Source organism: Eubalaena glacialis, chromosome 16, assembly GCF_028564815.1.
Source record: "Eubalaena glacialis isolate mEubGla1 chromosome 16, mEubGla1.1.hap2.+ XY, whole genome shotgun sequence".
Taxonomy (NCBI): Eukaryota; Metazoa; Chordata; class Mammalia; order Artiodactyla; family Balaenidae; genus Eubalaena; species Eubalaena glacialis.
The window spans coordinates 70841885-70865806 of record NC_083731.1 but is presented as its reverse complement, the minus strand read 5'-3'; the positions used below and the strand labels follow the sequence as shown (position 1 = coordinate 70865806).

Here is a 23922-nt window from a genome sequence, read left to right as displayed (position 1 = left end):
CCTCAGAAGTTTGGGGTAAGCAGATATGTTGCAAGTTGTTTCCACAGCACTTTGTAATTCTATTAATGCTATAGTTAACAATAGGACAGTTTAGCTAAGGCTTTGCTCTGGGCATTGAAATGTAGCGGGTGTAAACCTTTAATGTTTTTAAAAACTGTGAAAAATTTAATTTAAAAATTAAAATTAAATTTCCCTCAGGAAATTTCTTTTGCCTTTCTTCCTGCATACCATCCTACCATTAATCACCTAGTAAAAGGAAGAGATAGACAAAGGGGGAGACTAAAGGTTAAGGATAGGAATGCCATTGTACCTGAAGAACAATTCTTCCTTTCCCCTCTTCCTCAAGGATTCTCCCTCCTACCTCTCCCAACTTAAAAAAAAAAAAGCAAACCAAGACCTCAGCGTCTATTTTCCTTAATCACATTCTGCTATCCTTTACTGCTCATTACTAGTTTCTAAGATCCTCGTAGACAAGGACTGCACAAGTTTTTGCTGTGCAAAAAGTCGTTTCTTGATAAAATGATTTCATTTTTTAAGGCTCGTTGTGTAGTGGTGAAGCACTTAGCAGGTACAACGCCCATCATCATTTTACCTACTCAGTTCTTTAATGAGGTATCTAGAGGTACAGAGCTCTGAGCACAGCCAAGAAATGCTGTGGGACGAGTTTGCTCCCACCTCCTTGCCTACGCTTCCAAAGGAGCTGGGGCCCATGGGACCTGCATGTCTCTGTCTCACTCCTGCCCCTATTCCCTACTTCTGCTGTTGCTGTTCTTGTTTTTGAGCCAGTATTGCAGAGGGCATGGCAGTGGAGATGTTTCCTTTAATGAATCACCTATGACCGACTTGAAGCTTGTGAAGCAAAGTTAACCCAGTCAGGATCCTAGCCGGGCTATAGCATTACATCTTATTTTAGTATGCTGACTTATTCTGGGTTTACCCAGGTGCCCTTTAAATAACTGGCCTTGGACTCAGACGGTTGGTGGTACTTGGTAGCTCAACTACTGTGTCTACTGTCCATTAAAAAGAGCTGGCTTGAAAATAAGTATAAGCTCTATTCGTATCTAATGGGATAGCTGTTCCTAACAGAAACTGGTAGGTCTCAATGCTGGGTTTTGGGACATTATCCAGATTTTATTTGATTGGTTAGATTGGGCAGTAGAAAGGTGGAGCAAGAGACATTTGAACTGCTAATGTCTGTTTCCCCTCTTCCTGTTTCCAACTGCACAAAATATCAATTAGTGATGAAAGGAGCCTTGAGGTCAGTCCCCGCATGAGTGTCAATGAAACAATAAAGTCTTTAAGAAAGTCCTACCTTTAAGAACTTAAGCGATTTGGGTGGGGGGGGGGAAGGGCGGAGGCAAAAAGCTCCTTTCCATTCCCTAATTCAATAGGCTGCTTGTTTTAGATTCACTTTTTCTTTGCAGAGTGCTGTTCTGTGGATCGGGTCACTGTGCATCAGAGGTAGGTGCCAGAGCCTGGCTAATGTCTGTCAGCAACGCCCAGTTACTCTTAGGTTAAGATCTTGCCCACAGAAATCGCTTTGACATATTTTAAAGCTCGCTGTTCAGAGCAGAATAGGCACCCAATCATTTGTCCAGTGGTCAACTCTTTGGTGGGGCACATGTCATCTCAGGGTTTTCCATGCACAGTGTGTGCATGTGATTCACCTACAGAACTCTAAGAAATACAGATGGCCTGACTCCACTCCTTAGATGGGTTCTGGTGAAAGTATTTTTAAAAAAAGCTTCCCAGGTGATTCTGATACATCCTCTGGGTTGGTAATGTGGACAGCGAATGTTGCCCCCCACTCCACTTACCCAAGGATCAAGCCATCATCAGCCACCGGAGCCCCAGACACACACACCTCCTCTCCTGGGTGTGCCCCGAGGGGAATTCAGGATGGAGAAAACCAGGAAGCATTCTGTGCTCTGGATACTGGTCCTAGTTAGTTAAGATGCATTTCTGAGTAATAATTTCAATGAACCCAGATCCTTGCATCTTCCCATACCTAGAAGGGCACTAAAATCATTAACTTGAGATGTCTGCTCTTTGTGATTAGCAGTGATCCTTTTATGTTCGACTGCATGTTTTTTTTTTTCCCCAGCAAAAAACTCCTGTACAACCTGGCTCCTCCCTTACCTTTTTGGAGCAGTTCCTCAGAGCTATCTGAGAGGCTGTCTCCCGGCAACAGTTCTCAGTAACCAGTGGCTGAGCATCTTCTTAGAGGGCAGAACCGCGCTGTTTTACTCACTGCTGTATCCCAAAGCTCAACTGCAGTGTTTGGCACAAAACAGACATGCAGTTCTTATTTTCTGAATGAACCCCATCTTAAAGAGATGAGGCACCTGAGGCTCAGAAAACTTAAGATCACACAGGTGGTGGCGCTGGTCGTCTCTCCATTACATTTCGCTAGGAAAACTTCAGGTTGCTGAGCGATGGCCGAAGGTCGTATATTGAGGCTGCGGTGAACAGATACAAAGGTCAAAGTTTGCTCCACGCCCACCAAGCCCAGCTTCTCAGGAGCAATTCCTGCTTTGCCAGCCCGGGGCGAGCCGCCGCAGCAGAGTTAACCCGAGACTCCGCCCCATGGGCGGGGCCAGGGGCGGTCCGCGTGTCGGGAGCTGATGCGACGCCAGCCGCCTAGAGCTTCTGCGCTTGCGCGCGGCGCCCAGAGTCGGACTCAGAAATGGCGGCCCCCATGTTTTACAGCCGGCTGTTGGCTGCCGCCGCCCTTAGGAGCCACCGGCCCCGGACGGCGCTGCGGGCCGCCGCCCAGGTATTGCGGCCCAGCCTGCTCTCGCTTTGAGGGTCGGCAGGAGAAAGGGCGAGGTGGGGGACTGGCTCCTGTGGGCGAGGTGTGAGGGGATCCGGGGCCCGGCTCGGGGTCACCCCGCAGTCGGTGACATTGGGTAGCAGGGGGTGCCCCGCCGGGCCGGCGGGCTGCTTGCCCGGGAGTGCTGCCCGCCAAGACTGCGAGCGGGCTCGTGTTTACGCCTTTCTGTTCCAGGCTTAAGTCTGCGAGGAGCTCCAGCATTTTGGCGAGGGCTGCTCACCCAGTTACTGAGGGGGCGGCGGGGAGCCAGGGTGGGCTCCGTGTGGAGAGGCGGCGGCCGGACGCTTTCTCCTGCTGCTCCGGCGTCCGGCGCGGTGGGCCGAGGCTTCCGCGGCCCCTCTTTGGGGAGGGGGAAAATGCCCTTCAGATGTACTTTTGCGTCCCTTGGAAACTGTCACACGTAGGAGTGGCTTCACAGAACCAGCCGTGCTTGCTGACTGGCCTTTTCTGGGACGAGGCCGGGAAGTTTCCCATTTCCCCCTAGTAGTGGTGTACTGTTCTGTTTAATAGCGGTAATGAGATGATGTTTACCAGCTTACCAACTGGGGAAATAAGATAGTCTTTTGGATCACTTCATTTTTGCATAGAATATAGTATAATAGACGCAGGGTGTGTGCGTGTGTGTGTGTGTGTGTGTATGATAGACACAGGGTGTGTGTGTGTGTGTATAATAGACGCAGGGTGTGTGTGTGTGTGTGTGTGTGTGTAAGTAACGGAGCAAGGGCTTGTGTGCCCGTGGCACAGAAAGCCAAACTGTCAGGGGTTGTTTGCAGCAAAGTAAGCGTTTATTTGCAGGGCGCCAAGCAAGGGAGTGTGAGACAAGTCACACATCCACTACAACTTGGTCTTTGAGTTAGGAGTTGTTTTTAAAGGGGAAGAACAAAGAAGCTGGGATTAATCATTGGCTTGTGTAATTTCTGTGACACTTCTTAATTCTAGTTTCAGAGTGTCAGGTTGTCTCCTGTTCATGGTTGTCTGGCCAAATGGTCCGTGGCTTGGGGGCCTATTAGCTCATCTTGCCCTGGAGAAACAACCTGAGTTTGTACTTTAATGATGGTATCTGCAATAGCAATTTTAGTGCATTAATGATGTTATCAACACAGCAGTTTTAGTCATCTGACTCTGGTTGATTAGTGTTCAGTTAGCACAGGATTGAAGTTGGAGGGGACAAGAAAAGGAATAAGCTTTTGGGTAGAGAGATTAATCATAAGTTCAGTAAGGGAACTTGGTTGTAGGAGGGCTCAGTTGGAGCATTTATTGTAGGCCAGGAACTGTGTCAAGCATTTTACATGTAATCTCTCAGTAGGCTTTTCAGCAACACTGTAAGTCAGTCATTAATTTCCGCATCATTGATGGAGAAACTTTGGCTAAGAGAACGAGTAATTTGGTCTAGGTCACCAAGCAGGTGAGGTCAGAGCTGAGGCTTAATTCCAGAAGTGTCTGGCTCCAAAACCTGTGTGCTTGAATCTGCTCTATGGTTTTTCCTAGAGCATAAGAATTAAACAATTCTTTCCAACATTGACACTGATAAACTTGTGGAAGGGCATGATTAGCTTCCTAAGTCAATTCCAGAATTTTAGGTTGTGTTCTGAAGTAACCTCAGACATGCCATAAATGAATTGATTTAGACTTTTTTTTTTTTTCTTTTTAAAGCTATTCATACTTTCAACCTAGTGAATTCTGTGAGTTTGCTTCCTAATAGGAGAAGTGATTCTTTTTTGGCCTTGAACTTCCCTCTTATGGGTCTTAAAGGGGGCAGTCTAGTTTTTAGAAAATGAGACTTTGGTGAACAAATATGTTTCCATTCTAAACATTGTCTTTATACTTTTGGAAATTCCTTTAAAAGTCTTTATCTCTCCATATAGAGATGCCTAATATATTGTCTTAAACACCTTCTCTTCCACCCTCACATTAAGTAACATAGCTTTAGAGTTTGGAATCACCTTAGTCTAACCCCTTGCTTTTTTTTTTAGTTTAATTTTCATTTTATATTGGAGTATAGTTAATTTACAGTGTTGTGTTAGTTTCAGGTGGACAGCTAAGTGATTCAGTTATACATATATCCATTCTTTTTCAAACTCTCTTCCCATATAAGTTATTCCAGAATATTGAGTAGAGTTCCCTGTGCTATACAGTAGGTCCTTCTTGATTATCTATTTTATATATAGTAGTGTGTATATGTCAATCCCAATCTCCTAATTTATCCCTCCACCTCCCCCTCCCCAACGTTTCCTCTTTGGTAACCATAAGTTTGTTTTCTGTGTCTGTGAGTCTGTTTCTGTTTTGTAAGTAAGTTCATTTGTATCAATTTTTTTTTTTAGATTCCGCATGTAAGTGATATGGTATTTGTCTCTCTCTGTCTGACTGACTTCACTTAGTATGATAATCTTTAGGTCCATCCATGTTGCTGCAAATGGCATTATTTCATTCTTTTTTATGGCTGAGTAGTATTTTCATTGTATATGTGTAACACATCTTCTTTATCCATTCGTCTTTAGATGGACATTTAGGTTGCTTCCACGTCTTGGCTATTGTAAATGGTGCTGCAGTGAAAATTGGGTCTAACCTCTTGCTTTTGTACATGGGGACATAGAGGTGCAGGGCCTAAGGAATCTTGTTCAAGGTCACCCACTGAGTTTAGCAAATTCTCTTAAACATTTTGTTTAGTTCTGTGACCCTTTTCTAGTTTCTCTGTATCTTTCGTCCAGTGTATATTTGGTAAAAATAGTTCAGGTTAAATAATTTAAGGTATCTTCTTGTTGTGAATCATACTCCCCAGTAACTACATTTTTCCACTTTTGACTAAGTATTATTTAAACTTGGTATGTGATTGGATAGGTGGTGGGGTAGGAATTTGGCCAGGAATTTGTGGCCTTTTGGCAGTAGGAATCTTCTAAGTGATAATATCAGGAAAGAAAAATACTTAAATATGGGAATCTTTGTGATTATGCAGTGATTTGTATTACCAACATAATTCACAGCTGATGATATTTCAAGTTACAACTTCTAGTGGTGCAAGGAAAGGATTATCAAAATATTTCAGATATTTAAAAAAAACTTTAAAGTGGTATAAAAAGCTATCAGCAATACCTTATGAGTACTACTAATTCTTTGTAAATAAAGATATTTGAAAATAGATATAGATATTTGAAAGAAACCATAAAAATATACTTAGAGTTTTGCATCATGGATTTATCCTCAGCCTTTTTTGGAAAAATTTCAAACTGATAGGTATGTTCCAACCACTACATTGAACACCCATGTTGCCTTCACCTACATTTAACTTTATGCCACATTTGCTTTACCTTTAAAAAAATTATATGATATGCAGTCATATAATTTATATACATATGTATGTATGTACAAATTATATTCATTTATTTTTGCTGAACCATTGTATGTATGTACAAATTATATTCACTTATTTTTGCTGAACCATTTGAGAGTAAGTTGTAGGTACATGGCACTTCTTCACCCTTAGATGTTTCAGTGTATGTCTCTTAAGAATAAGGACATTCTCCTAAATAACCACAATATAGTTATCATACTTAGGAAATTTAAAATTGCTGAAATACTTATATCTAGTGTATAAGTCAGATTCATATTTCCCCAGTTGTCCCCAAAGTGTCCTCTATAAATGTTAGATTTTTTTTTTTTTAAACTAGGATCAGGCCTCTATGGTATTTTTTTCTGGTCCGTCCAGCTAATTAGGTGCCACCTAGTGACTGTGATTGCTCTTATATGTGTTGCAGCTGTTTATTTATACATCTGTGAACTCTGTGGTTGGCCTCATTCTTTATGTGTTCCTGGTACAGTGTCTGGTATATAGGCATTCAAAAATGTTTCAGTGTATGACTGTTTTCACCAAGCTTATGCTAGGTACTCCCCCTTTCCCCCTTATTTTTATTATTTTGAGGTATAGTTTATGTACAGCAAAGTGCGTAATTTATGTACAACTTCAGTGGATAGCTAGATTAATTTTTATGTATGTGTCCATCTGTGTAGCCACCATTCAGATCAAGATATACATACAATGTTTTTAGCCCTCAGAAGGCACTCTCTTTACCAATACTCACCAACAGAAGGTAACCACTTATTCTGACTTCCATCACTGTATGTTAATTCTGACTGGGTCTGAACTATATAAAAAGAAATCATATAAGTATGTATTCTTGTGTCTGTCTTCTTTCCCTTAAAATTATATTTGTGAGATTAATCCATTGTTTTGTGAGCAGTAGGTTTTTTCTTTTTTGCTCTGTAGTATTCTATTATATTAATATACTACAATTTACCCATTCTTCTATTGATGGGCAGTTGGGTCATTTCCATTTTTTTGTCTATTATGAATAAGCCTGCTATGAGCATTCTTATATATGCCTTTTGGTAGACTAAGCACTCATTTCTGTTGAGTATATACCCAGGAATGGGATTTTGCAAGGTAGATGTATACTGAAGTTTGGGAAGTTGTTGGTTTTTAATATTAAAGTGAAACTAAATCAGGGAATTGAGCTACCCAAGAGAAATGTTATCCAGGATTTTAGCTTACCAGATGAATCAGAAATAGCTTGCTATTCTATGTGATTGTTTTGTTAGACTAGTGGTTCTCAAACTGTAGCGTACTTAAGAATCAGCTGAATAACTTTTTACAAGTGCAGATTTCTTGTGGCCCAGTCCAGAGGCTCTGATTTTGTAGATGAAAGGGGGACCCTGGAATCTGCATTTTTAGAGGCATTCCCAGGTAATTTTGATGCAGACTTTTCTCTTTAAGAATCAGACTGTTTTGTATAAGATTTCTTTCAATTCAGTTCTTATGATACTGTTTCGTATGTACGATGTTTCAGTATTCTGTATTCTGTGTGGAGATAATGGGAATGTATGGGTGGATAACACTTAAATGTGTGATTCCAGTGCAGTTTTCCAAGGCTTTCATAGCACTTAATTTGTTCTACATATTACCATATAAAGTTGATAGGATTGAGGAGTTTGAAAAAAAGGGAGGGAGGTGTTTCTGTGTGTTGTTAATGATGGCCTAAGACTAGGCTCTAACTTAGTGGAGCTTTGGGACCATAGATGCTAGAGATCTTTTCTGATTGCATCCTTCCTTCAATAGTTCTCATTGTTGTGGCCTTGCCACCGGTGGCTGACAGCTCTCATACTCCTTTGTCTTTCAGCAGTGACTTATTTAGCTGGTAGAGGGACATCTTATTTCTGTTTCCTACTTATTTCTTTTTGAAAAAATAATTCTTACTCAGCTCTACTGAGGGATATTTTAGTGGAGAAAACTCCTCCAGCTGTATAAAATAGCACTTCTTATTTTTTATTTTCTATCTCCTTACTCTTATACTACTGTTTGATGTATTTTGTTTATTGTCTGTGCCTCCCCCTACCCCCGACACACAAATACACGCTAGATTGTAAGCTTTAGGTGCAAGGGTTTTGTTGGGTTCACCTCACTATTTCCAGTGTCTCGGTGCTCAGGAAGTTTTTGAATGAATGAATGTTCTACGTAGATTGAAAAATGGAAGTTTGTAGGGCATTTCTTTCTTGGAAAGTTTCGCAGTCCAGTTGTGAAGGACATACGCCTGAACTGGGTTTGTAAAGGAGACACCAGTTAAAGGAATCATTTAGAAGGAATGCATTAAAGATGATGTTGCAGATTGGTTCTCTGAGCTGTAATTTGCAGACTATTAGATGGAGAGTTTCATGGAGGAAGTTTACTAGAAAGTGATCTCTGGATCAACACCTGCGGCACCTGCGGGAGAGTGAAGGAAGGAGGACTGAATAGAGGGAGTCATAGAACTGTGGTGCAGTCCATTGGGGACCTCTGCTCTTCCTATGGGAGGTCTGCAGCTAGGATGGTCCTGAATTGTCCCAAATTGGGGTGAGGTGCCAGGTTTTTACATTCTTCCCTTAACCCTCATTGGCCAATCATTGGCTGCAGGCTGACAGTGGGAAAGGAGGTATAACTTAAGGCAGGGAGGCTCCAGTGAGGGGACTCAGCTGAGACCTGTCAGCTGCCAACACTCCCAGCAGCTGGGCTATGTATGCCTTGGTCCCAAGGGGGGATCTGGGCAGCACACCACAATGTGCACTACAGATGAAGTAGGGGTTTGAGCTTTGAATGCACGAAAGCTTAATCGTACCAGATCATTCAGTTATCTCTAGTGTCAGGCGATTTGTTAGGTGCCGGAGGAATGGTGGAGAGAAGAAAGATGGGAAGGATTTTTGATTTGGTGGAAATAGGAGATTGGTTTTAGATCTGCGAAATTTGACATTGAGGTAGAAATGCTCTGTAGATCATTAGAGATATGGTAGTAAAGCTCAAATAAAAGATAAGGACTAGAGGTGATGAGGAAATAGTTAAAACTACAAGGGTAACATTTGATATTAGCTAGTAGATTAGCTCTTAGTTTTGTGTTGTAATTTACTCTGACTATTATATTTTGATGTCTTAATAATTTTGTTATAGTTTTGAAGAACGGAGTACTCTAAAGTATTTTGAGAAGGTGTTTTTAACAAGAATTACTGCTAAATCACTCTCTGTATAAATATGTCCCCAATTTCTCTAGGTTCTGGGAAGTTCTGGATTATTTAACAACCATGGACTCCAAATACAGCAGCAACAGCAAAGGAATCTCTCACTACATGAATACCTGAGTATGGAATTGTTGCAAGAAGCTGGCGTCTCCATTCCCAAAGGACACGTGGCTAAGTCACCAGATGAGGCTTATGCAATTGCCAAAAAATTAGGTACTAAATTAAGAAAAACTTATGCCATCTCGACATGGAATCTTTGATAAGATATGAACTTTACTTTTGGTTTAATAACAACTTTTGGCTTTTATTTTATATTTAAAAAATAAGTTTTATTAACGTAAAAGAAGGTGGAACTTATGATTGTTGGCATCCTAAAATTATTATGAGATTATTCTGTGCTCCCGTAGTGCTGATAACTTAAGAATCAAAGCTTCAGGAAGCTGAAGTCCTGTTTTTAGTTATAACTATGGGGAAGAAAATTCTGGCTGTGATGATTCTTCAGGGAAATGGTGACGGAAAATCTTACCTGTTTATGCGATTGTAAAGAGAGGTCCAGTATTTCTCCTGTCCTTTTTTTTGGACATGAAAAATAGAGAGCCAGAAGGGGGAAAAAAGAAGCTGAGCATTAGAATGTAAGCTCTATAAGAGCAGGGATTCTTTGTCTTATTTTGTTCACTGATATATCCCAATCTCTTAGAAGAGGGCCTGACACTTAGGTAATCAATAAATATTAATATCGTTAAATGAATTAAATAGTTGCCTATGTTTATTAGTAGATTATTTTATTGATAACAGAAACCTTAATAGGTTTTGTTAATTTGAATTTATATTAATCTCTTAATTAAAAAATAAATTTTGAGTTTGGAAAGTATGCTTCACTTTATATTTTTAAGGATTTAATAAGAGAACATGATAATGAGTAATGTAATAGCTATACACTGCATTTTCTTAGTAGTAGTATTTAAAATCCCACCAATTTTATGTAGATTACCATAATTAATCTCCTTTGTGTGTACATTTGATTAATATGGCTTTAAATGTGCTTTGGTGGAGACTTTGCTTTTATTAGTTTTTCAAGAAAGATGTGGAACATTTTAAACTGTTTAAAATTGTAAAAGTCTTCATCTCTATTTGTACTTATTTGTTTCTAGAATGGGTTTTTCTTTCAAAAGTGAGGCATGTAGAAGATCAGAAAGTTGTCATATATTATATGATATGTTTTTGAATGAGGTAGCCTTGATTTCCTTGACTTGGAAGCATGATTTTTTTTTTTAAACATCTTTATTGGAGTATAATTGCTTTACAATGTTGTGTTAGTTTCTGCTGTATAACAAAGTGAATCAGCTATATGTATACATATATCCCCATTTCCCCTCCCTCTTGCGTCTCCCTCCCACCCTCCCTATCCCACCCCTCTAGGTGGTCACAAAGCACCGAGCTGATCTCCCTGTGTGATGCAGCTGCTTCCCACTAGCTATCTATTTTACATTTGGTAGTGTATATATGTCAAGGAAGCATGATTTTTAATTTACAGTTTTGTTTATTGTTAATCAGAGAAACAATTTTTTTTTTTTTAAGGACTGATGGTTTTATTTATTTAGTACAGAATCCCAGGAGTGAAACTGCTGGCTTGAAGGGCATATGCATACTTACTTACTTTATTTATTTATTTAACATCTTTATTGGAGTATAATTGCTTTACAATGGTATGTTAGTTTCTGCCTTATAACAAAGTGAATCAGCTATACATATACATATATCCCCATATCTCCTCCCTCTTGTGTCTCCCTCCCATTCTCCCTATCCCACCCCTGTAGGTGGTCACAAAGCACCGAGCTGATCCCCCTGTGCTATGCAGCTGCTTCCCACTAGCTATCTATTTTACATTTGGTAGTGTATATATGTCCATGCCACTATCTCACTTCGTCCCAGCTTACCCTTCCCCCTCCCCATGTCCTCAAGTCCATTCTCTACGTCTGCATCTGTATTCCTGTCCTGCCGCCAGGTTCTTCAGAACCATTTTTTTGTTTTAGATTCCATAAATATGTGTTAGCATACAGTATTTGTTTTTCTCTTTCTGACTTACTTCACTCTGTATGACAGTCTCTAGGTCCATCCACCTCACTACAAATAACTCAATTTTGTTTCTTTTTATGGCTGAGTAATATTCCATTGTATATATGTGCCACATCTTCTTTATCCATTCATCTGTCAGTGGACACTTAGGTTGCTTCCATGTCCTGGCTATTTAAGTAGTGCTGCAGTGAACATTGTGGTACATCACTCTTTCTGAATTATGGTTTTCTCAGGGTATATGCCCAGTAGTGGGATTGCTGGGTCATATGGTAGTTCTGTTTTTACTTTTCTAAGGAACCTGCATACTGTTCTCCATAGTGGCTGTATCAATTTACATTCCCACCAACAGTGCAAGAGGGTTCCCTTTTCTCCACACCCTCGCCAGCATTTATTGTTTGTAGATTTTTTGATGATGGCCATTCTGACCGGTGTGAGGTGATACCTCATTGTAGTTTTGATTTGCATTTCTCTAATGATTAGTGATGTTGAGCATCCTTTCATGTGTTTGTTGGCAATCTGTATATCTTCTTTGGAGAAATGTCTATTTAGGTCTTCTGCCCATTTTTGGATTGGGTTGTTTGTTTTTTTGATATTGAGCTGCATGAGCTGCATGTGCTGCTTGTAAATTTTGGAGATTAATCCTTTGTCAGTTGCTTCATTTGCAAATATTTTCTCCCATTCTGAGGGTTGTCTTTTCATCTTGTTTATGTTTTCCTTTGCTGTTTAAAAGCTTTTAAGTTTCATTAGGTCCCATTTGTTTATTTTTGTTTTTATTTCCATTTCTCTAGGAGGTGGGTCAAAAAGGATCTTGCTCTGATTTATGTCATAGAGTGTTTTGCCTATGTTTTCCTCTAAGAGTTTGCAAGTGTCTGGCCTTATATTTAGGTCTTTAATCCATTTTGAGTTTATTTTTGTGTATGGTGTTAGGGAGTGTTCTAATTTCATTCTTTTACGTGTAGCTGTCCAGTTTTCCCAGCACCACTTATTGAAGAGGCTGTTTTTTCTCCATTGTATATTCTTGCCTCCTTTATCAAAGATAAGGTGACCATGTGTGTGTGGGTTTATCTCCGGGCTTTCTATCCTGTTCCATTGATCTATATTTCTGTTTTTGTGCCAGTACCATACTATCTTGATTACTGTAGCTTTGTAGTATAGTCTGAAGTCCGGGAGCCTGATTCCTCCAGCTCTGTTTTTCTTTCTCAAGATTGCTTTGGCTATTCGGGGTCTTTTGTGTTTCCATACAAATTGTGAAATTTTTTGTTCTAGTTCTGTGAAAAATGTCAGTGGTAGTTTGATAGGGATTGCATTGAATCTGTAGATTGCTTTGGGTAGTATAGTCATTTTCACAGTGTTGATTCTTGCAGTCCAAGAACATGGTATATCTTTCCATCTATTTGTATCATCTTTAATTTCTTTCATCAGTGTCTTATAGTTCTCTGCATACAGGTCTTTTGTCTCCTTAGGTAGGTTTATTTCTAGGTATTTTATTCTTTTTGTTGCAGTGGTAAATGGGAGTGTTTCCTTAATTTCTCTTTCAGATTTTTCGTCATTAGTATATAGGAATGCAAGAGATTTCTGGGCATTAATTTTGTATCCTGCTACTTTACCAAATTCATTGATTAGCTCTAGTAGTTTTCTGGTAGCATCTTTAGGGTTCTCTATGTATAGTATCATGTCATCTGCAAACAGTGACAGCTTTACTTCTCCTTTTCTGATTTGGATTCCTTTTATTTCTTTTTCTTCTCTGACTGCTGTGGTTAAAACTTCCAAAACTATGTTGAACAATAGTGGTGGGAGTGGACAGCCTTTTCTTGTTCCTGATCTTAGAGGAAATGGTTTCAGTTTTTCACCATTGAGAATGATGTTGTCTGTGGGTTTGTCAAATATGGCCTTTACTATGTTGAGGTAAGTTCCCTCTATGCCTACTTTCTGGAGGGTTTTTTTCATAAATGGGTGTTGAATTTTGTCGAAAGCTTAGAAAAACAATTCTTTTTATTCAGATTACAAGCAAGCTTCTTTTTATTCAGCAAAAGCCTTATGTAAATTCATACTACTTTTGCTGAAATTTTTGTTAATTATTGGTGACTTGTAGTTTGAACTTGTCCATGGTAAAAGATGTACCTCATTTTAACCTTTAAAACGCTATGTATGTTAGAGACTCTTAAGGGTCAAGGCTTAAAGAAAACTCGTGATTGTATTTCTGTAGTATTTCTTGCAAAGGCACTTTATTAACTACCTTCTTGAGATTCAATCTTATATATATGACCTACATGTTAATTTCTAAAGAAGACCCAGCTAAGTAAGAAGGAAAATTTGGAAATTTAATTGAGAAAGTGTAAGGTTTTCTTGTCCTACCCTTCTATCCTTAAGGATGAATTTCAGACCCTTGACTTTGTTCTTTTAATTTTGTTAGTTTAATCTCTTGAGTGATGCATGTTTTGTTTACCAGTTCTTTCCTTCTTAATAATGCTGAAGGCATAAAGTGTTTTCCATACAACTGATTAAAGGGCCTGATTTAATGAAGTCAGTGAAAGCTAGTATTTCTTTTTCTATTTCCAAATTATTATAATTGGTTTTCTTAATTAGTTTTCCATATGTTTTCTCATTTAGTCAAATTTTACTATTTTGTCAGAAAAAAATAATTTGTGTACAGACTTTTTCATAAAACGAGTAGGATTTATTCACATGCCAGTCTCTTGATTTCTTTACTCATTGTAAAAATACTTAATGATTTTTAGCTGTAGAAGAAGGAATAGTTAATATGTATAGGATATACTGTAACTGTGAGTATTTCTGGCAAGTTCTCTGGAACCAGGACTTACAAGTAGTAAGGAGCAGGTAGGCAGCTCTGATTTTCAGCTCCTTGGAACAGAAGGCATCTTGTTTATCTAGAAAGTGTGTCTTTGTCAAAGAAGGCTGCAAATGATGATTGCAGTATGGGAGTGGGATTAGTGACTAATAAGGACCTTGAAATCTAGAGGAGCAGAAATACTACTTTTTAAAAGATGTATTTCCTAACTACTTTGAGGATGTTGAGACAGTTTTTTTTTTGTGGTGAGTCATTAATATCAGAAGATATTGATTATGGGATATAATTGCACAGGGTGTGATATGAGGTGCCCTAGAAATACACCTGGTTCTTTCCATCTAGCTAGCAATTCCCAGTGCTAACTTTGGCTAATTTTTGCTTCTCAGTTGCTGCAAAATTCATAAAATGTTAATTCCCAGTTATTTAAGAAGTCTTACCTCATCAAGCAGTATACTAGGGCATAAATGCATTACAGGTGTGACAAACTATTGCTTGTCTTTGTGGGTGGCAAGAGAAGCTGAGTTAACATGGGGACTGGGGCCACTGAGCCCTATAGCTGGTAACTCCTCCCAAAATAGCTCTGACCTCTTTCCCCAGTATTCCCTACAAATTCTGTCATTTTCTGTGTGTGTCATGATGTGATAAAAGTTGGAAAACACTGTCCTGGAGGCAAGTTTTACCTGTTGTGAATAACTGAAGTTAGGGATGGAAGAATGGTTAGAAAGAAATCTAATTCCAATATTTTAAAATACTGTATGAGTCCACAAATGAAGGTTGATGAGCTGGAAGATCATGGAGAAGTTTCTGGAATGGATTATCAAAGGGATGGTTGTTAAGCACAGAGAAATGAAGTAGTTATAATTTAGGGTCAGTTCTAAGAGCAGATTCCCACCTCCTTCTTATAGTTACAAGAAAATATGATTTCAGTAAGGCATTTGGCGGAGTTCTTATGATTTCCCTATTGACTGTGGAAATATAGTTTGGATTCTAGTATAGTTAACGTAGAATTTCTCTCTGGGTGAATAAACATGCAGAGGGTGTCAATTAATGAATGTCAGCCCAGAGGGAGATTTCTAATGGCATACAGTAGGACTTTGCCTTCTTTTTCCTTTTTCCAGTGTTTTATTAGATGACTGTAAATGAGGAATGCTGACAACGTTTGTGAATGACTAAAGCTAGGAGGGATGGTGAATATATTTTAAAGACAATCTTGGGATCCATAAACGATCTTGTCTGGCTAGAGCAAAGGGCCAAATCTAGCAAGACTGATTTGCTCATTGTTGTATCTACAACTCCAGCACAGTGTCTGGTATGTAGATGTAACTGTTGACTGAATTAATGGAATTGAATAAAATCTTTGTTTCAGTCAGTTGTCCTCAGATTTATCTTCTAATTCTTCTTCCTGTCTTGATAGTTGATGAGATTGTATGTCATTACTTTTTATTGTTTGTTTTTGTTTTTCTTTTGTTGTGAAGGTCTTTTTTATTTTATTTTTTAAAAAAATATTTATTTATTTATTTAGGCTGTGTCAGGTCTTAGTTGCAGCACATGGACTTCTTAGTTATGGCATGTGAACTCTTAGTTGCGGCATGCATGCGGGATCTGGTTCCCTGGCCAGGGTGGACCACCAGGGAAGTCCCTGTGAAGGGCTTTTTTGAAGGAATTTTTGAAGAATCATCTGTGCCCTTAAGGAGTTTATTTTCTTAAAAAAAGAAAATTGACGCTTTGGGGAAGAGCCTCTGTCTTATAAAATGTTTTTGAAAAAATAGAGCTTCATTACTCTTACTTAATAGCTCAGTATGTTAAGTTCCCAGCTTAATTAATAAGAATGTTTGAATTTAGCCCAGCAAAGCACCAGTTTAGCTGTTGTCCATTTTTACATTACATTTACACTGTTTGGATTATAGGTATCCTCTTTGGAGATAAATGAATATTGCTGAAGTACTAGAAAACTGACTTGACAGGTAACCAGAAACAGGTAGAATGACTAGTGGCTGCTCCTTTTAGTTCGGGCATGAACTCTCTAATTTGCCATAGTCCCTGAGGCTACCTGTTGTCTTCTCAGTAAGAAAATTATTGTTACTTTTAAGGAAATTTCTAAACTTTCTCTAATCTTCATCTGATATTAGTTGTGGCACTTGGGAATGGTGGGGACTGTGGCAAATTGAAATGATGTCTTGTGTAAACAAGGCACTTGCGGTCAGTTCTAGTTGCAGGGCCCAGGATTTCCAGTTCTGTGTTTCTCAAGAGCAGTGGAAGATCTAGATTCATAAGAATTCTCTTGATTTCTAAATGTTCTTTTATTGATCATTCAGAAAATATTATGCGCTAGGAACCCTCCCAGGACCTTGCAAACATCAATGAACATAACAAAGATTCTGCCCTCCTGGAGTCTATATTTTAGTGGGGGAGCAAAACAAAAATGATAAACATAGGAAGATTATATGTTATGTTCGAAGGTGATGACTTCTATGAAAAAAAATGAGCGGGCTAAGGGGGATTGGTCATGGGTGGGCAGATGCAGTGTTAAGTAGGGTGATCAGAGTAAGTCTCATGGACAATTTAGACTTAAAGAAAAACTGGAAGGGAATGAGGACCTTTCCCAAACGGATACCTGGATGAAGAGTATTCAGAGAGAGAGGGAGCATCAGTGCCAAGTCCTAAAGGAAGGGAGGAACACGCCCAGGAACAGGAAGATTAGAGTTGCTGGTGTGGAGTGAACAATGAAGAGGGCATGATACAAAGGACAAGGGTGCTGGGGGATTACACAGGGCCTTGAGGCCATTGTAGGGACTCTGGCTTTAACTCTGAGTGAAGTGGGCATTCAGTGCAAGGTTTTAAGTAGAGGAGTTATATGCGCACTTTGGCTGCTGCTTTGAGAATATTCTTTTGGGGACAAGGGTAATCTAGGTGAGATGTAATGGTGGCTGGGACCAGGGCCTAAAATGGAGGTGATGAAGAGTGGTCAAGATTCTAGATACATTTTGAAGGTGGAACCACTATGATTTCCTGACTGAATGGATGTGGAGTATGAGAAAGAGGGTTTTTTTTTAAAAACACTGCCTGGACTGATTCATAGGGCCGTCTTCTGACTTAAGTGTACATTTCCAATGTGGACACATTTATATCATTAATTTTCTAAACATTTTGTAGTAATTGTTTAAGTGTTAACTTTTGGTCATTTTTTAATTTGTTTGATCACAAACTATTTGTTACCTCCTTGATCAGGTGGGAGTGCCCTCTCGTTCAGCTTGGTATATGCGCATTAGAGTGGCCTTTCCCCAGTAGTAGAATTCCCATCTTTAGCCTATTCAGATACACATTTATGGAGTGGTGGTTATATCCCAGGAACTGCTTTGTGCTAGGGATACAACGAATAAGACAATGTCCTTAACCCTGACATCAAAGGTTAATTGTTTTTCATAATGTAATGTTGGTGTTACACTGCTAGTATGGGCAAAATACTATGAGAAGCAACATGAGGAGGCTTTGAACTTCTGCCCATCTCGGGAGACAGAATGCCCCTCTAGGATGTATTGCTCTGGATCATGAAGAGTAGTACCTAGGCTTAAACAGCTAGTTTGGTAATTTTCTTCAGCATGCTAGAAAGGGGAAGAAAAGAGAGAGACCAGTTTACCTGTTAAAGAAGAAAAATTCAGAGTATTTCTTAAAAAATGTTTTAAAGACTTAGAAGTGTAACATTCTAGAATCTTTTGATAAACATACCTTAACTCCTGATAGTCCTCCTCACAACAGTACAGCTCAAGAATGTATATTAACAGGACTTTCTCTTAGTGGGACAATGTGAATTGGTATCAATAGTGGCACTTTCCCTGAAAGTCATGGTACACTTCTACTCAAAGCAGCATTTATAACTCAAATTGTCATAGTGTAGTAAGTTTACATATCAATTGAGGGAAGAAATTGTTAAGAAGACATTTGACCCTCAATTTTGTACTTTTAGTACCTTGCAAAGTACTAGATATTTAAAGTATCAAGGAAAGGTAAAATTATTTTCAGTATGCTTTAAGAAATGGCTTAATATGAGTGGCTCATTTTTTTAAGTTTGTGGGTCTTTAGGTGGTGAATGTTTTAGTGTTCTAATCTAGAAAATCTATGTACATGGAATGCCTCCTTTTTTGACATTGTGGGTAAATGAGACTTTACTACATTTAATAACACTGCTTAATATATATGTTTAATAACAACATATTGTGTGTCGCATGCTGCTCCATGCTTTGTATCTAATAGAAGTGTTTTTCTTCTAGGTTCAAAAGATGTTGTGATAAAGGCACAAGTTTTAGCTGGTGGTAGAGGAAAAGGAACATTTGAAAGTGGCCTCAAAGGGGGAGTGAAGATAGTTTTCTCGTAAGTTATGTTTTAAACATACAAACATCATTATTAAAGAAAACAATGTATATTTGTAAAAGATGCCCCTTATTATTATTATTATTTTTTTTTTTTTTTGCCCCTTATTATTGAATTGATAAAAATACTGAGATTTAAATATTAGATGAGGTAAGATTTTGGCTGTCATGTGCTTTTATTTTTCTCAGTTGGAGGAGGAAAGAGTTTGAGTTCTTTTTCTTATTTTAGTCCAGAAGAAGCAAAAGCTGTTTCCTCACAGATGATTGGGAGAAAGTTGTTTACCAAGCAAACAGGAGAAAAGGGCAGAATATGCAATCAAGTATTGGTTTGTGAGCGAAGATACCCCAGGAGAGAATACTACTTTGCTATTACAATGGAAAGGTCATTTCAAGTGAGTAATTGTAGACATGATACATTTAGGATGATCTTATTACATTCAATTTCAAAAGTTGATTATTATTTCTATTTGTATGGGAAGGGTTAAAAAGGTATGGTCCATAATCTATTTGTATATGTCATGGGAACAATATTTTTATGTCATTTTTAAAAACCAACATGATTAATGCCATCAAACTTAATACTATAATATTGTGGTAATAAAAACTGTAGGCAAAACCATGCTGAAATAAAATCCACAGAATTTCCAAATTGTTAATTTGCTAAGAGCAGTTTAAATCATTTCTGATTCACCTTTAGATTCCATAGACTGAGAAAATAATTTCTAGCACAGTAAGATATTCTAACCAAAGAGAAAGTCCCTGGAACCGCTAAGAGAATGTGTATCCCTGGCTTCATCTTTTTCTTTTTCAACCTCTTCGTATTTTTTATAGTTTGCGGTTTGTTTCACAAGAGGATTTGATACTTGGTAGGTTCAAGGATGGCATTCAATAGCAAACAGTATGCTTCTAAGGAGCATAACCTTATTCTGCTCTGCTCTCTTTATGGAACTTAGAATGCTAGCAATGAACTTAAGGCATCACATGAAGAGAAAATTCCTTCATAAACCTAGGGCTTGGAAAGGGCATTGACAGTGATTTTATGGTGTAATTATCTGGCTTTTTGAGTGCATTGGTTAACTTTTATGAGCTGAATCTGTGTAGTAACTAGCTTGTCTTTTGAAGCAGGCTGGGTACATATTTGGTAGCCCTAGTCGGGATTTGATGTAGAACATCACTAATTACATAATTAGTAATGTAACAAAAATTTTAAGGGGTCATGAAAATGTTTTCTTATATAAAACAGCTTTTTAAAAAATAGCTATTTTCCATATTGTGATTTTTTTTTACAGTTAATTAAGTTTTCTTGTAATGTTTGAGTGATATTATAAAATATCTTTTGTAACTTTGAGTTTTTATAAGAAAGTATTTTTTAAGGTATAACACTAGATGGTAGTAAAAACCCACTCAGAATATAAGATTAAAGAACATTGTTTTGTTCATAAGTGATGTCTTTACCTCTGTAGGTTTCTTTATGTGATAGAATTTAGTTTTGTAAGTTACTTTAGAAATCCCATGACAATAACCTTATATATTACAAATATTTGCAGAAACTATGTTTTTACAAATTCATTTATTTTTACTACATTTTCTTTTCCTTTTCATTGATGTTATATATCAACATCTATCATTTTGTTAGTTATTAATGTTTTTACTTTCTGTTATAGCCAGGAACAAGGTATATGTGCCTGGACAGTTTGAGATATGAGTCCTGTAATATTGCACAGAGTAGCTCATCTTGATTAGAATAAATGTAGCAAACTTAATATGTGTTTTTAAAGATATGAATATAACACAGTGAATATATTATATTAAAGATATGTTAAAGCATTAGGAAAAATGATCAAATTTGAATTCATTTTAAGAACTTGAAGTTTTGGAGAACTCTGAGTCTTATTAAGGAAAAATGTTTTTATTTCATTTGCACAAGTAATACATAGTTGTAATAATTCATGCTAAAAATTCAATAGTACTAGTTGAACCATCTGGCCAAAGACATTATAATGTGCTTTGATGCTATCATATTAGGCCAATGTGGAGTTGGTTGGTGTTACTTTTTGGGGTAAAAAGAACTATTTTGGGAATCCCTCTGGACAGGTTCCTATTAAACAACAAAAAATAAGTCGGCTATTTAAAAAGAAAAGCCCATTTTGATTGAATTAAAGTCATATGCTTAGGACTTAACTGATCTTTTTTTTTTTTTTAAATATGTGGGCTTTTAAAAAAAAAACTATTTATTTATTTTTGGCTGCGTTGGGTCTTGGTTGCTGTATGCAGGCTTTCTCTAGTTGCAGTGAGCGGGGGCTACTCTTTGTTGCTGTGTGTGGGCTTCTCATTGTGGTGGCTTCTCTTGTTGCAGAGCACGGGCTCTAGGTGCGCAGGCTTCAGTAGTTACGGTATGCGGGCTCAGTAGTTGTGGCACACGGGCTTAGTTGCTCTGCGGCATGTGGGATCTTCCCGGACCAGGGCTCGAACCCGTGTCCCCTGAATTGGCAGGCGGATTCTTAACAACTGCGCCACCAGGGAAGTCCAGGACTTAACTGATCTTTAAAAATTGCTTTTGTTGCTTATCTGTTTTCAGGAGATGAATCATAAACTCTACTGGTATTCTTTGTATGTATTGCATCAGGAAGCCTGGGCAGATATGTACCATGGGGTTGATGTGCCAAAAAAAAAATCAATTTAAATTCCTATTCTGTGTTTTGGTACTTTTTAAAAGTCAGATTTCTTAACATTTGCCCAGTACCTGTTGGGAACTTCTGGGCTGAGACAAATCTGATTTAACAAATCACATTTGCTGCTTTATTTTCCTAGTAAAACATTGCAATCTGCTGTAAATGAATGGTATGTTTAACTGTGTCAGGTTTTTACTTTGCTTGGATTAAATATAAAATGTGCTGCGAGAATTCCAAATTTTATTTTCCATACTTTTATTTTCTTAAAAAGAGATATTTATTTTAAGTAGCCTCTTTGTCATATGGTTTTAAATTCAAATCCATTTTAAGGCAAAACCTTTTGCAAGACCAACAAGAAAAGAGGAATTTAGGTTAAGAAGGTGAAAATAGCATTATTAATTTATTTGAAATTACAGTTCTTTGCTAGAACTTAAATTGTTCTGAAAGCTTATTACTAAAATTTAAAAGTTAAAACCAAATCATTTAAACAGAAGCACCAATTCATTCAGCAGTCATGACCATATGCAAAACTACAGTCATTGTTTTAACTGATCTCTATTTTATTTACCTATGTAAGCTTTCTTCTGACTAATTGGCTATAAATTTGGGGGTTTCTTTCTAGTTGGTCAGGGAATTAGTACAAAGAGAATTTGTTCACTTTCTTTTATATATTTATTATTTCATATGTATTTTATTTTAGACTTTTCTCTAACTTATAGCGAACTCTTGGAGATCTAATCATTACTTTAGTGAGAATTTAATATTAACTTTTTTCCCCCAGTAGTGCTGCCTTTTATGTGGCTCTTCACTTCTCTTATCAGTAGATATGAAAAGAAAAGGACAGTAAAACTAGAATAAAATGTTCAAATACTTTAAAAGTTTGTTGATTCTACCTTTTCAGTTGAATAAAATTGTATTTGGGGGTTATCTGTAGATTAATTTACTTATATTATACTTCAATAGCATGGCAGTAGATTCATTTATCTATATTTTACTTTAATAGCATGACAGTAGTTGATAGATTCTTCTTAAATCTGAGTTTTTTCTTCTCTCTTTAGATCTCTGTAAAAGCTTATAATTATGAATTGCCTTTCTAGGGAGGAAATGAAGAATACCTTTTCATTTGAAGTTTATAGAGAAAGTAAAAATTAGACTTTAATTTCAAACATTTCCCTTGACTTAAGCGTGCCATTATTCTCTTCTTTAGTCTCAGAAACGCACAATGAATTCTTCTATTAAATTTTTTTTGTGTTTGTTGCAGTGAGTTCTGACACCAAGTAACCAGAACTGAGCCAGACTTCACAGGTTAAGGACACAGTCCTCCACATGACTGCCCTCACTTCAGACATCAGCCTCAAGTTTGGGGGTCCCCAGGTCACCCTCACTTCTGACGAGCTGGCAACAAGTTTGGGAATTCCTAGTACCCCTCAGGTTTCATAATTTGCTAGAATGACTCACAGAACTTAGGAAAATACTATACTTGTGATTACAGTTTTACTATTGCCAAAGGATACAAATCAGAACCAGCAAAATGGACAGATGATGCATAGGGCAAGGTCTGGGAGAGTCCCAAGCATAAAGTTTCCATTTGCTTCAGGGATGTGTCACCCTCCTGACACATTGATATGTGATAATACACAGAATATTGGCAACCACAAAAGCTCACTGAGTTTCTAGTCGAGTTGTTTTTATTTTTTAAATTGTGGTCAAAACATAGAATATGAAATTTACTATCTTTTTTTTTTTTTAATAAATTTATTTATTTAGTTATTTATTTTTGGCTGTGTTGGGTCTTCGTTTCTGTGCAAGGGCCCTCTACAGTTGCGGCGAGCGGGGGCCACTCTTCATCGCGGTGCGCGGGCCTCTCACTGTCGCGACCTCTCCCGTTGCGGAGCACAGGCTCCAGACGCGCAGGCTCAGCAGTTGTGGCTCACGGGCCTAGCCGCTCCACGGCATGCGGGATCTTCCCGGACCAGGGCTCGAACCCGTGTCCCCTGCATTGGCAGGCGGACTCCCAACCACTGTGCCACCAGGGAAGCTCCTGAAATTTACTATCTTTAACAGCTTTTATGTGTATAGTACAATAATGTTAACTTTGTGCATATGGTTGTACAACAGATCAAGGACATTTTCCATCTTGTGAAACTGAAACTCTATATCCATTGAAAAACACCTTCCCCTTTATCCCTTCCTCCAACTCCTGGCAACCACCATTCTTTCTGTTTTTAAGATTTTGACTATTTTAGATACCTCATATCAGTGGAATCATGCAGTATTTGTCTTTTTGCGATTGGTTTATTTTGCTTAACATAATGTCCTCAAGGTTCATCTATGTTGTAGCATATGTCAAGATTTCCTTACTTTTAAAGGCTGAATAATATTCCACTGTATGTATGTACATTATTTTCTTTATCTTTCATCTGTTGGTGGACATCCAGGTTTCTTCTGCGTCTTGGCTATTATGAATAATGTTGCAGTTAACATGAGCATGGAAGTATCTATTTGAGGTTCTGTTTTCAGTTTTTCAGGATATATACCCAGAAGTGGGATTGCTGGATCATATATGGTAATTCTATATTGAAGTTTTTGAGGAACCTCCATACTGTTTTCTACAGTGAGTCCACTATT

The 23922-nt window shown here is 38.0% G+C and overlaps 1 protein-coding gene across 2 annotated transcripts in view; it reads left to right on the top strand.

Moving 5' to 3' along the window:
* The first annotated feature begins 2648 nt into the window (after positions 1–2648).
* Positions 2649–23922, top strand: part of SUCLA2 (succinate-CoA ligase ADP-forming subunit beta) — a 48061-nt gene continuing 26787 nt past the window's right edge. For both annotated transcript variants that reach the window (XM_061170608.1, XM_061170607.1), the window contains exons 1-4: positions 2649–2776; positions 9403–9583; positions 18524–18623; positions 18852–19014. In XM_061170608.1, coding sequence (XP_061026591.1) covers positions 2687–2776; positions 9403–9583; positions 18524–18623; positions 18852–19014 — 534 coding nt within the window. In that variant the 5' untranslated portion in view covers positions 2649–2686. The remainder of the gene's footprint in view (positions 2777–9402; positions 9584–18523; positions 18624–18851; positions 19015–23922) is intronic.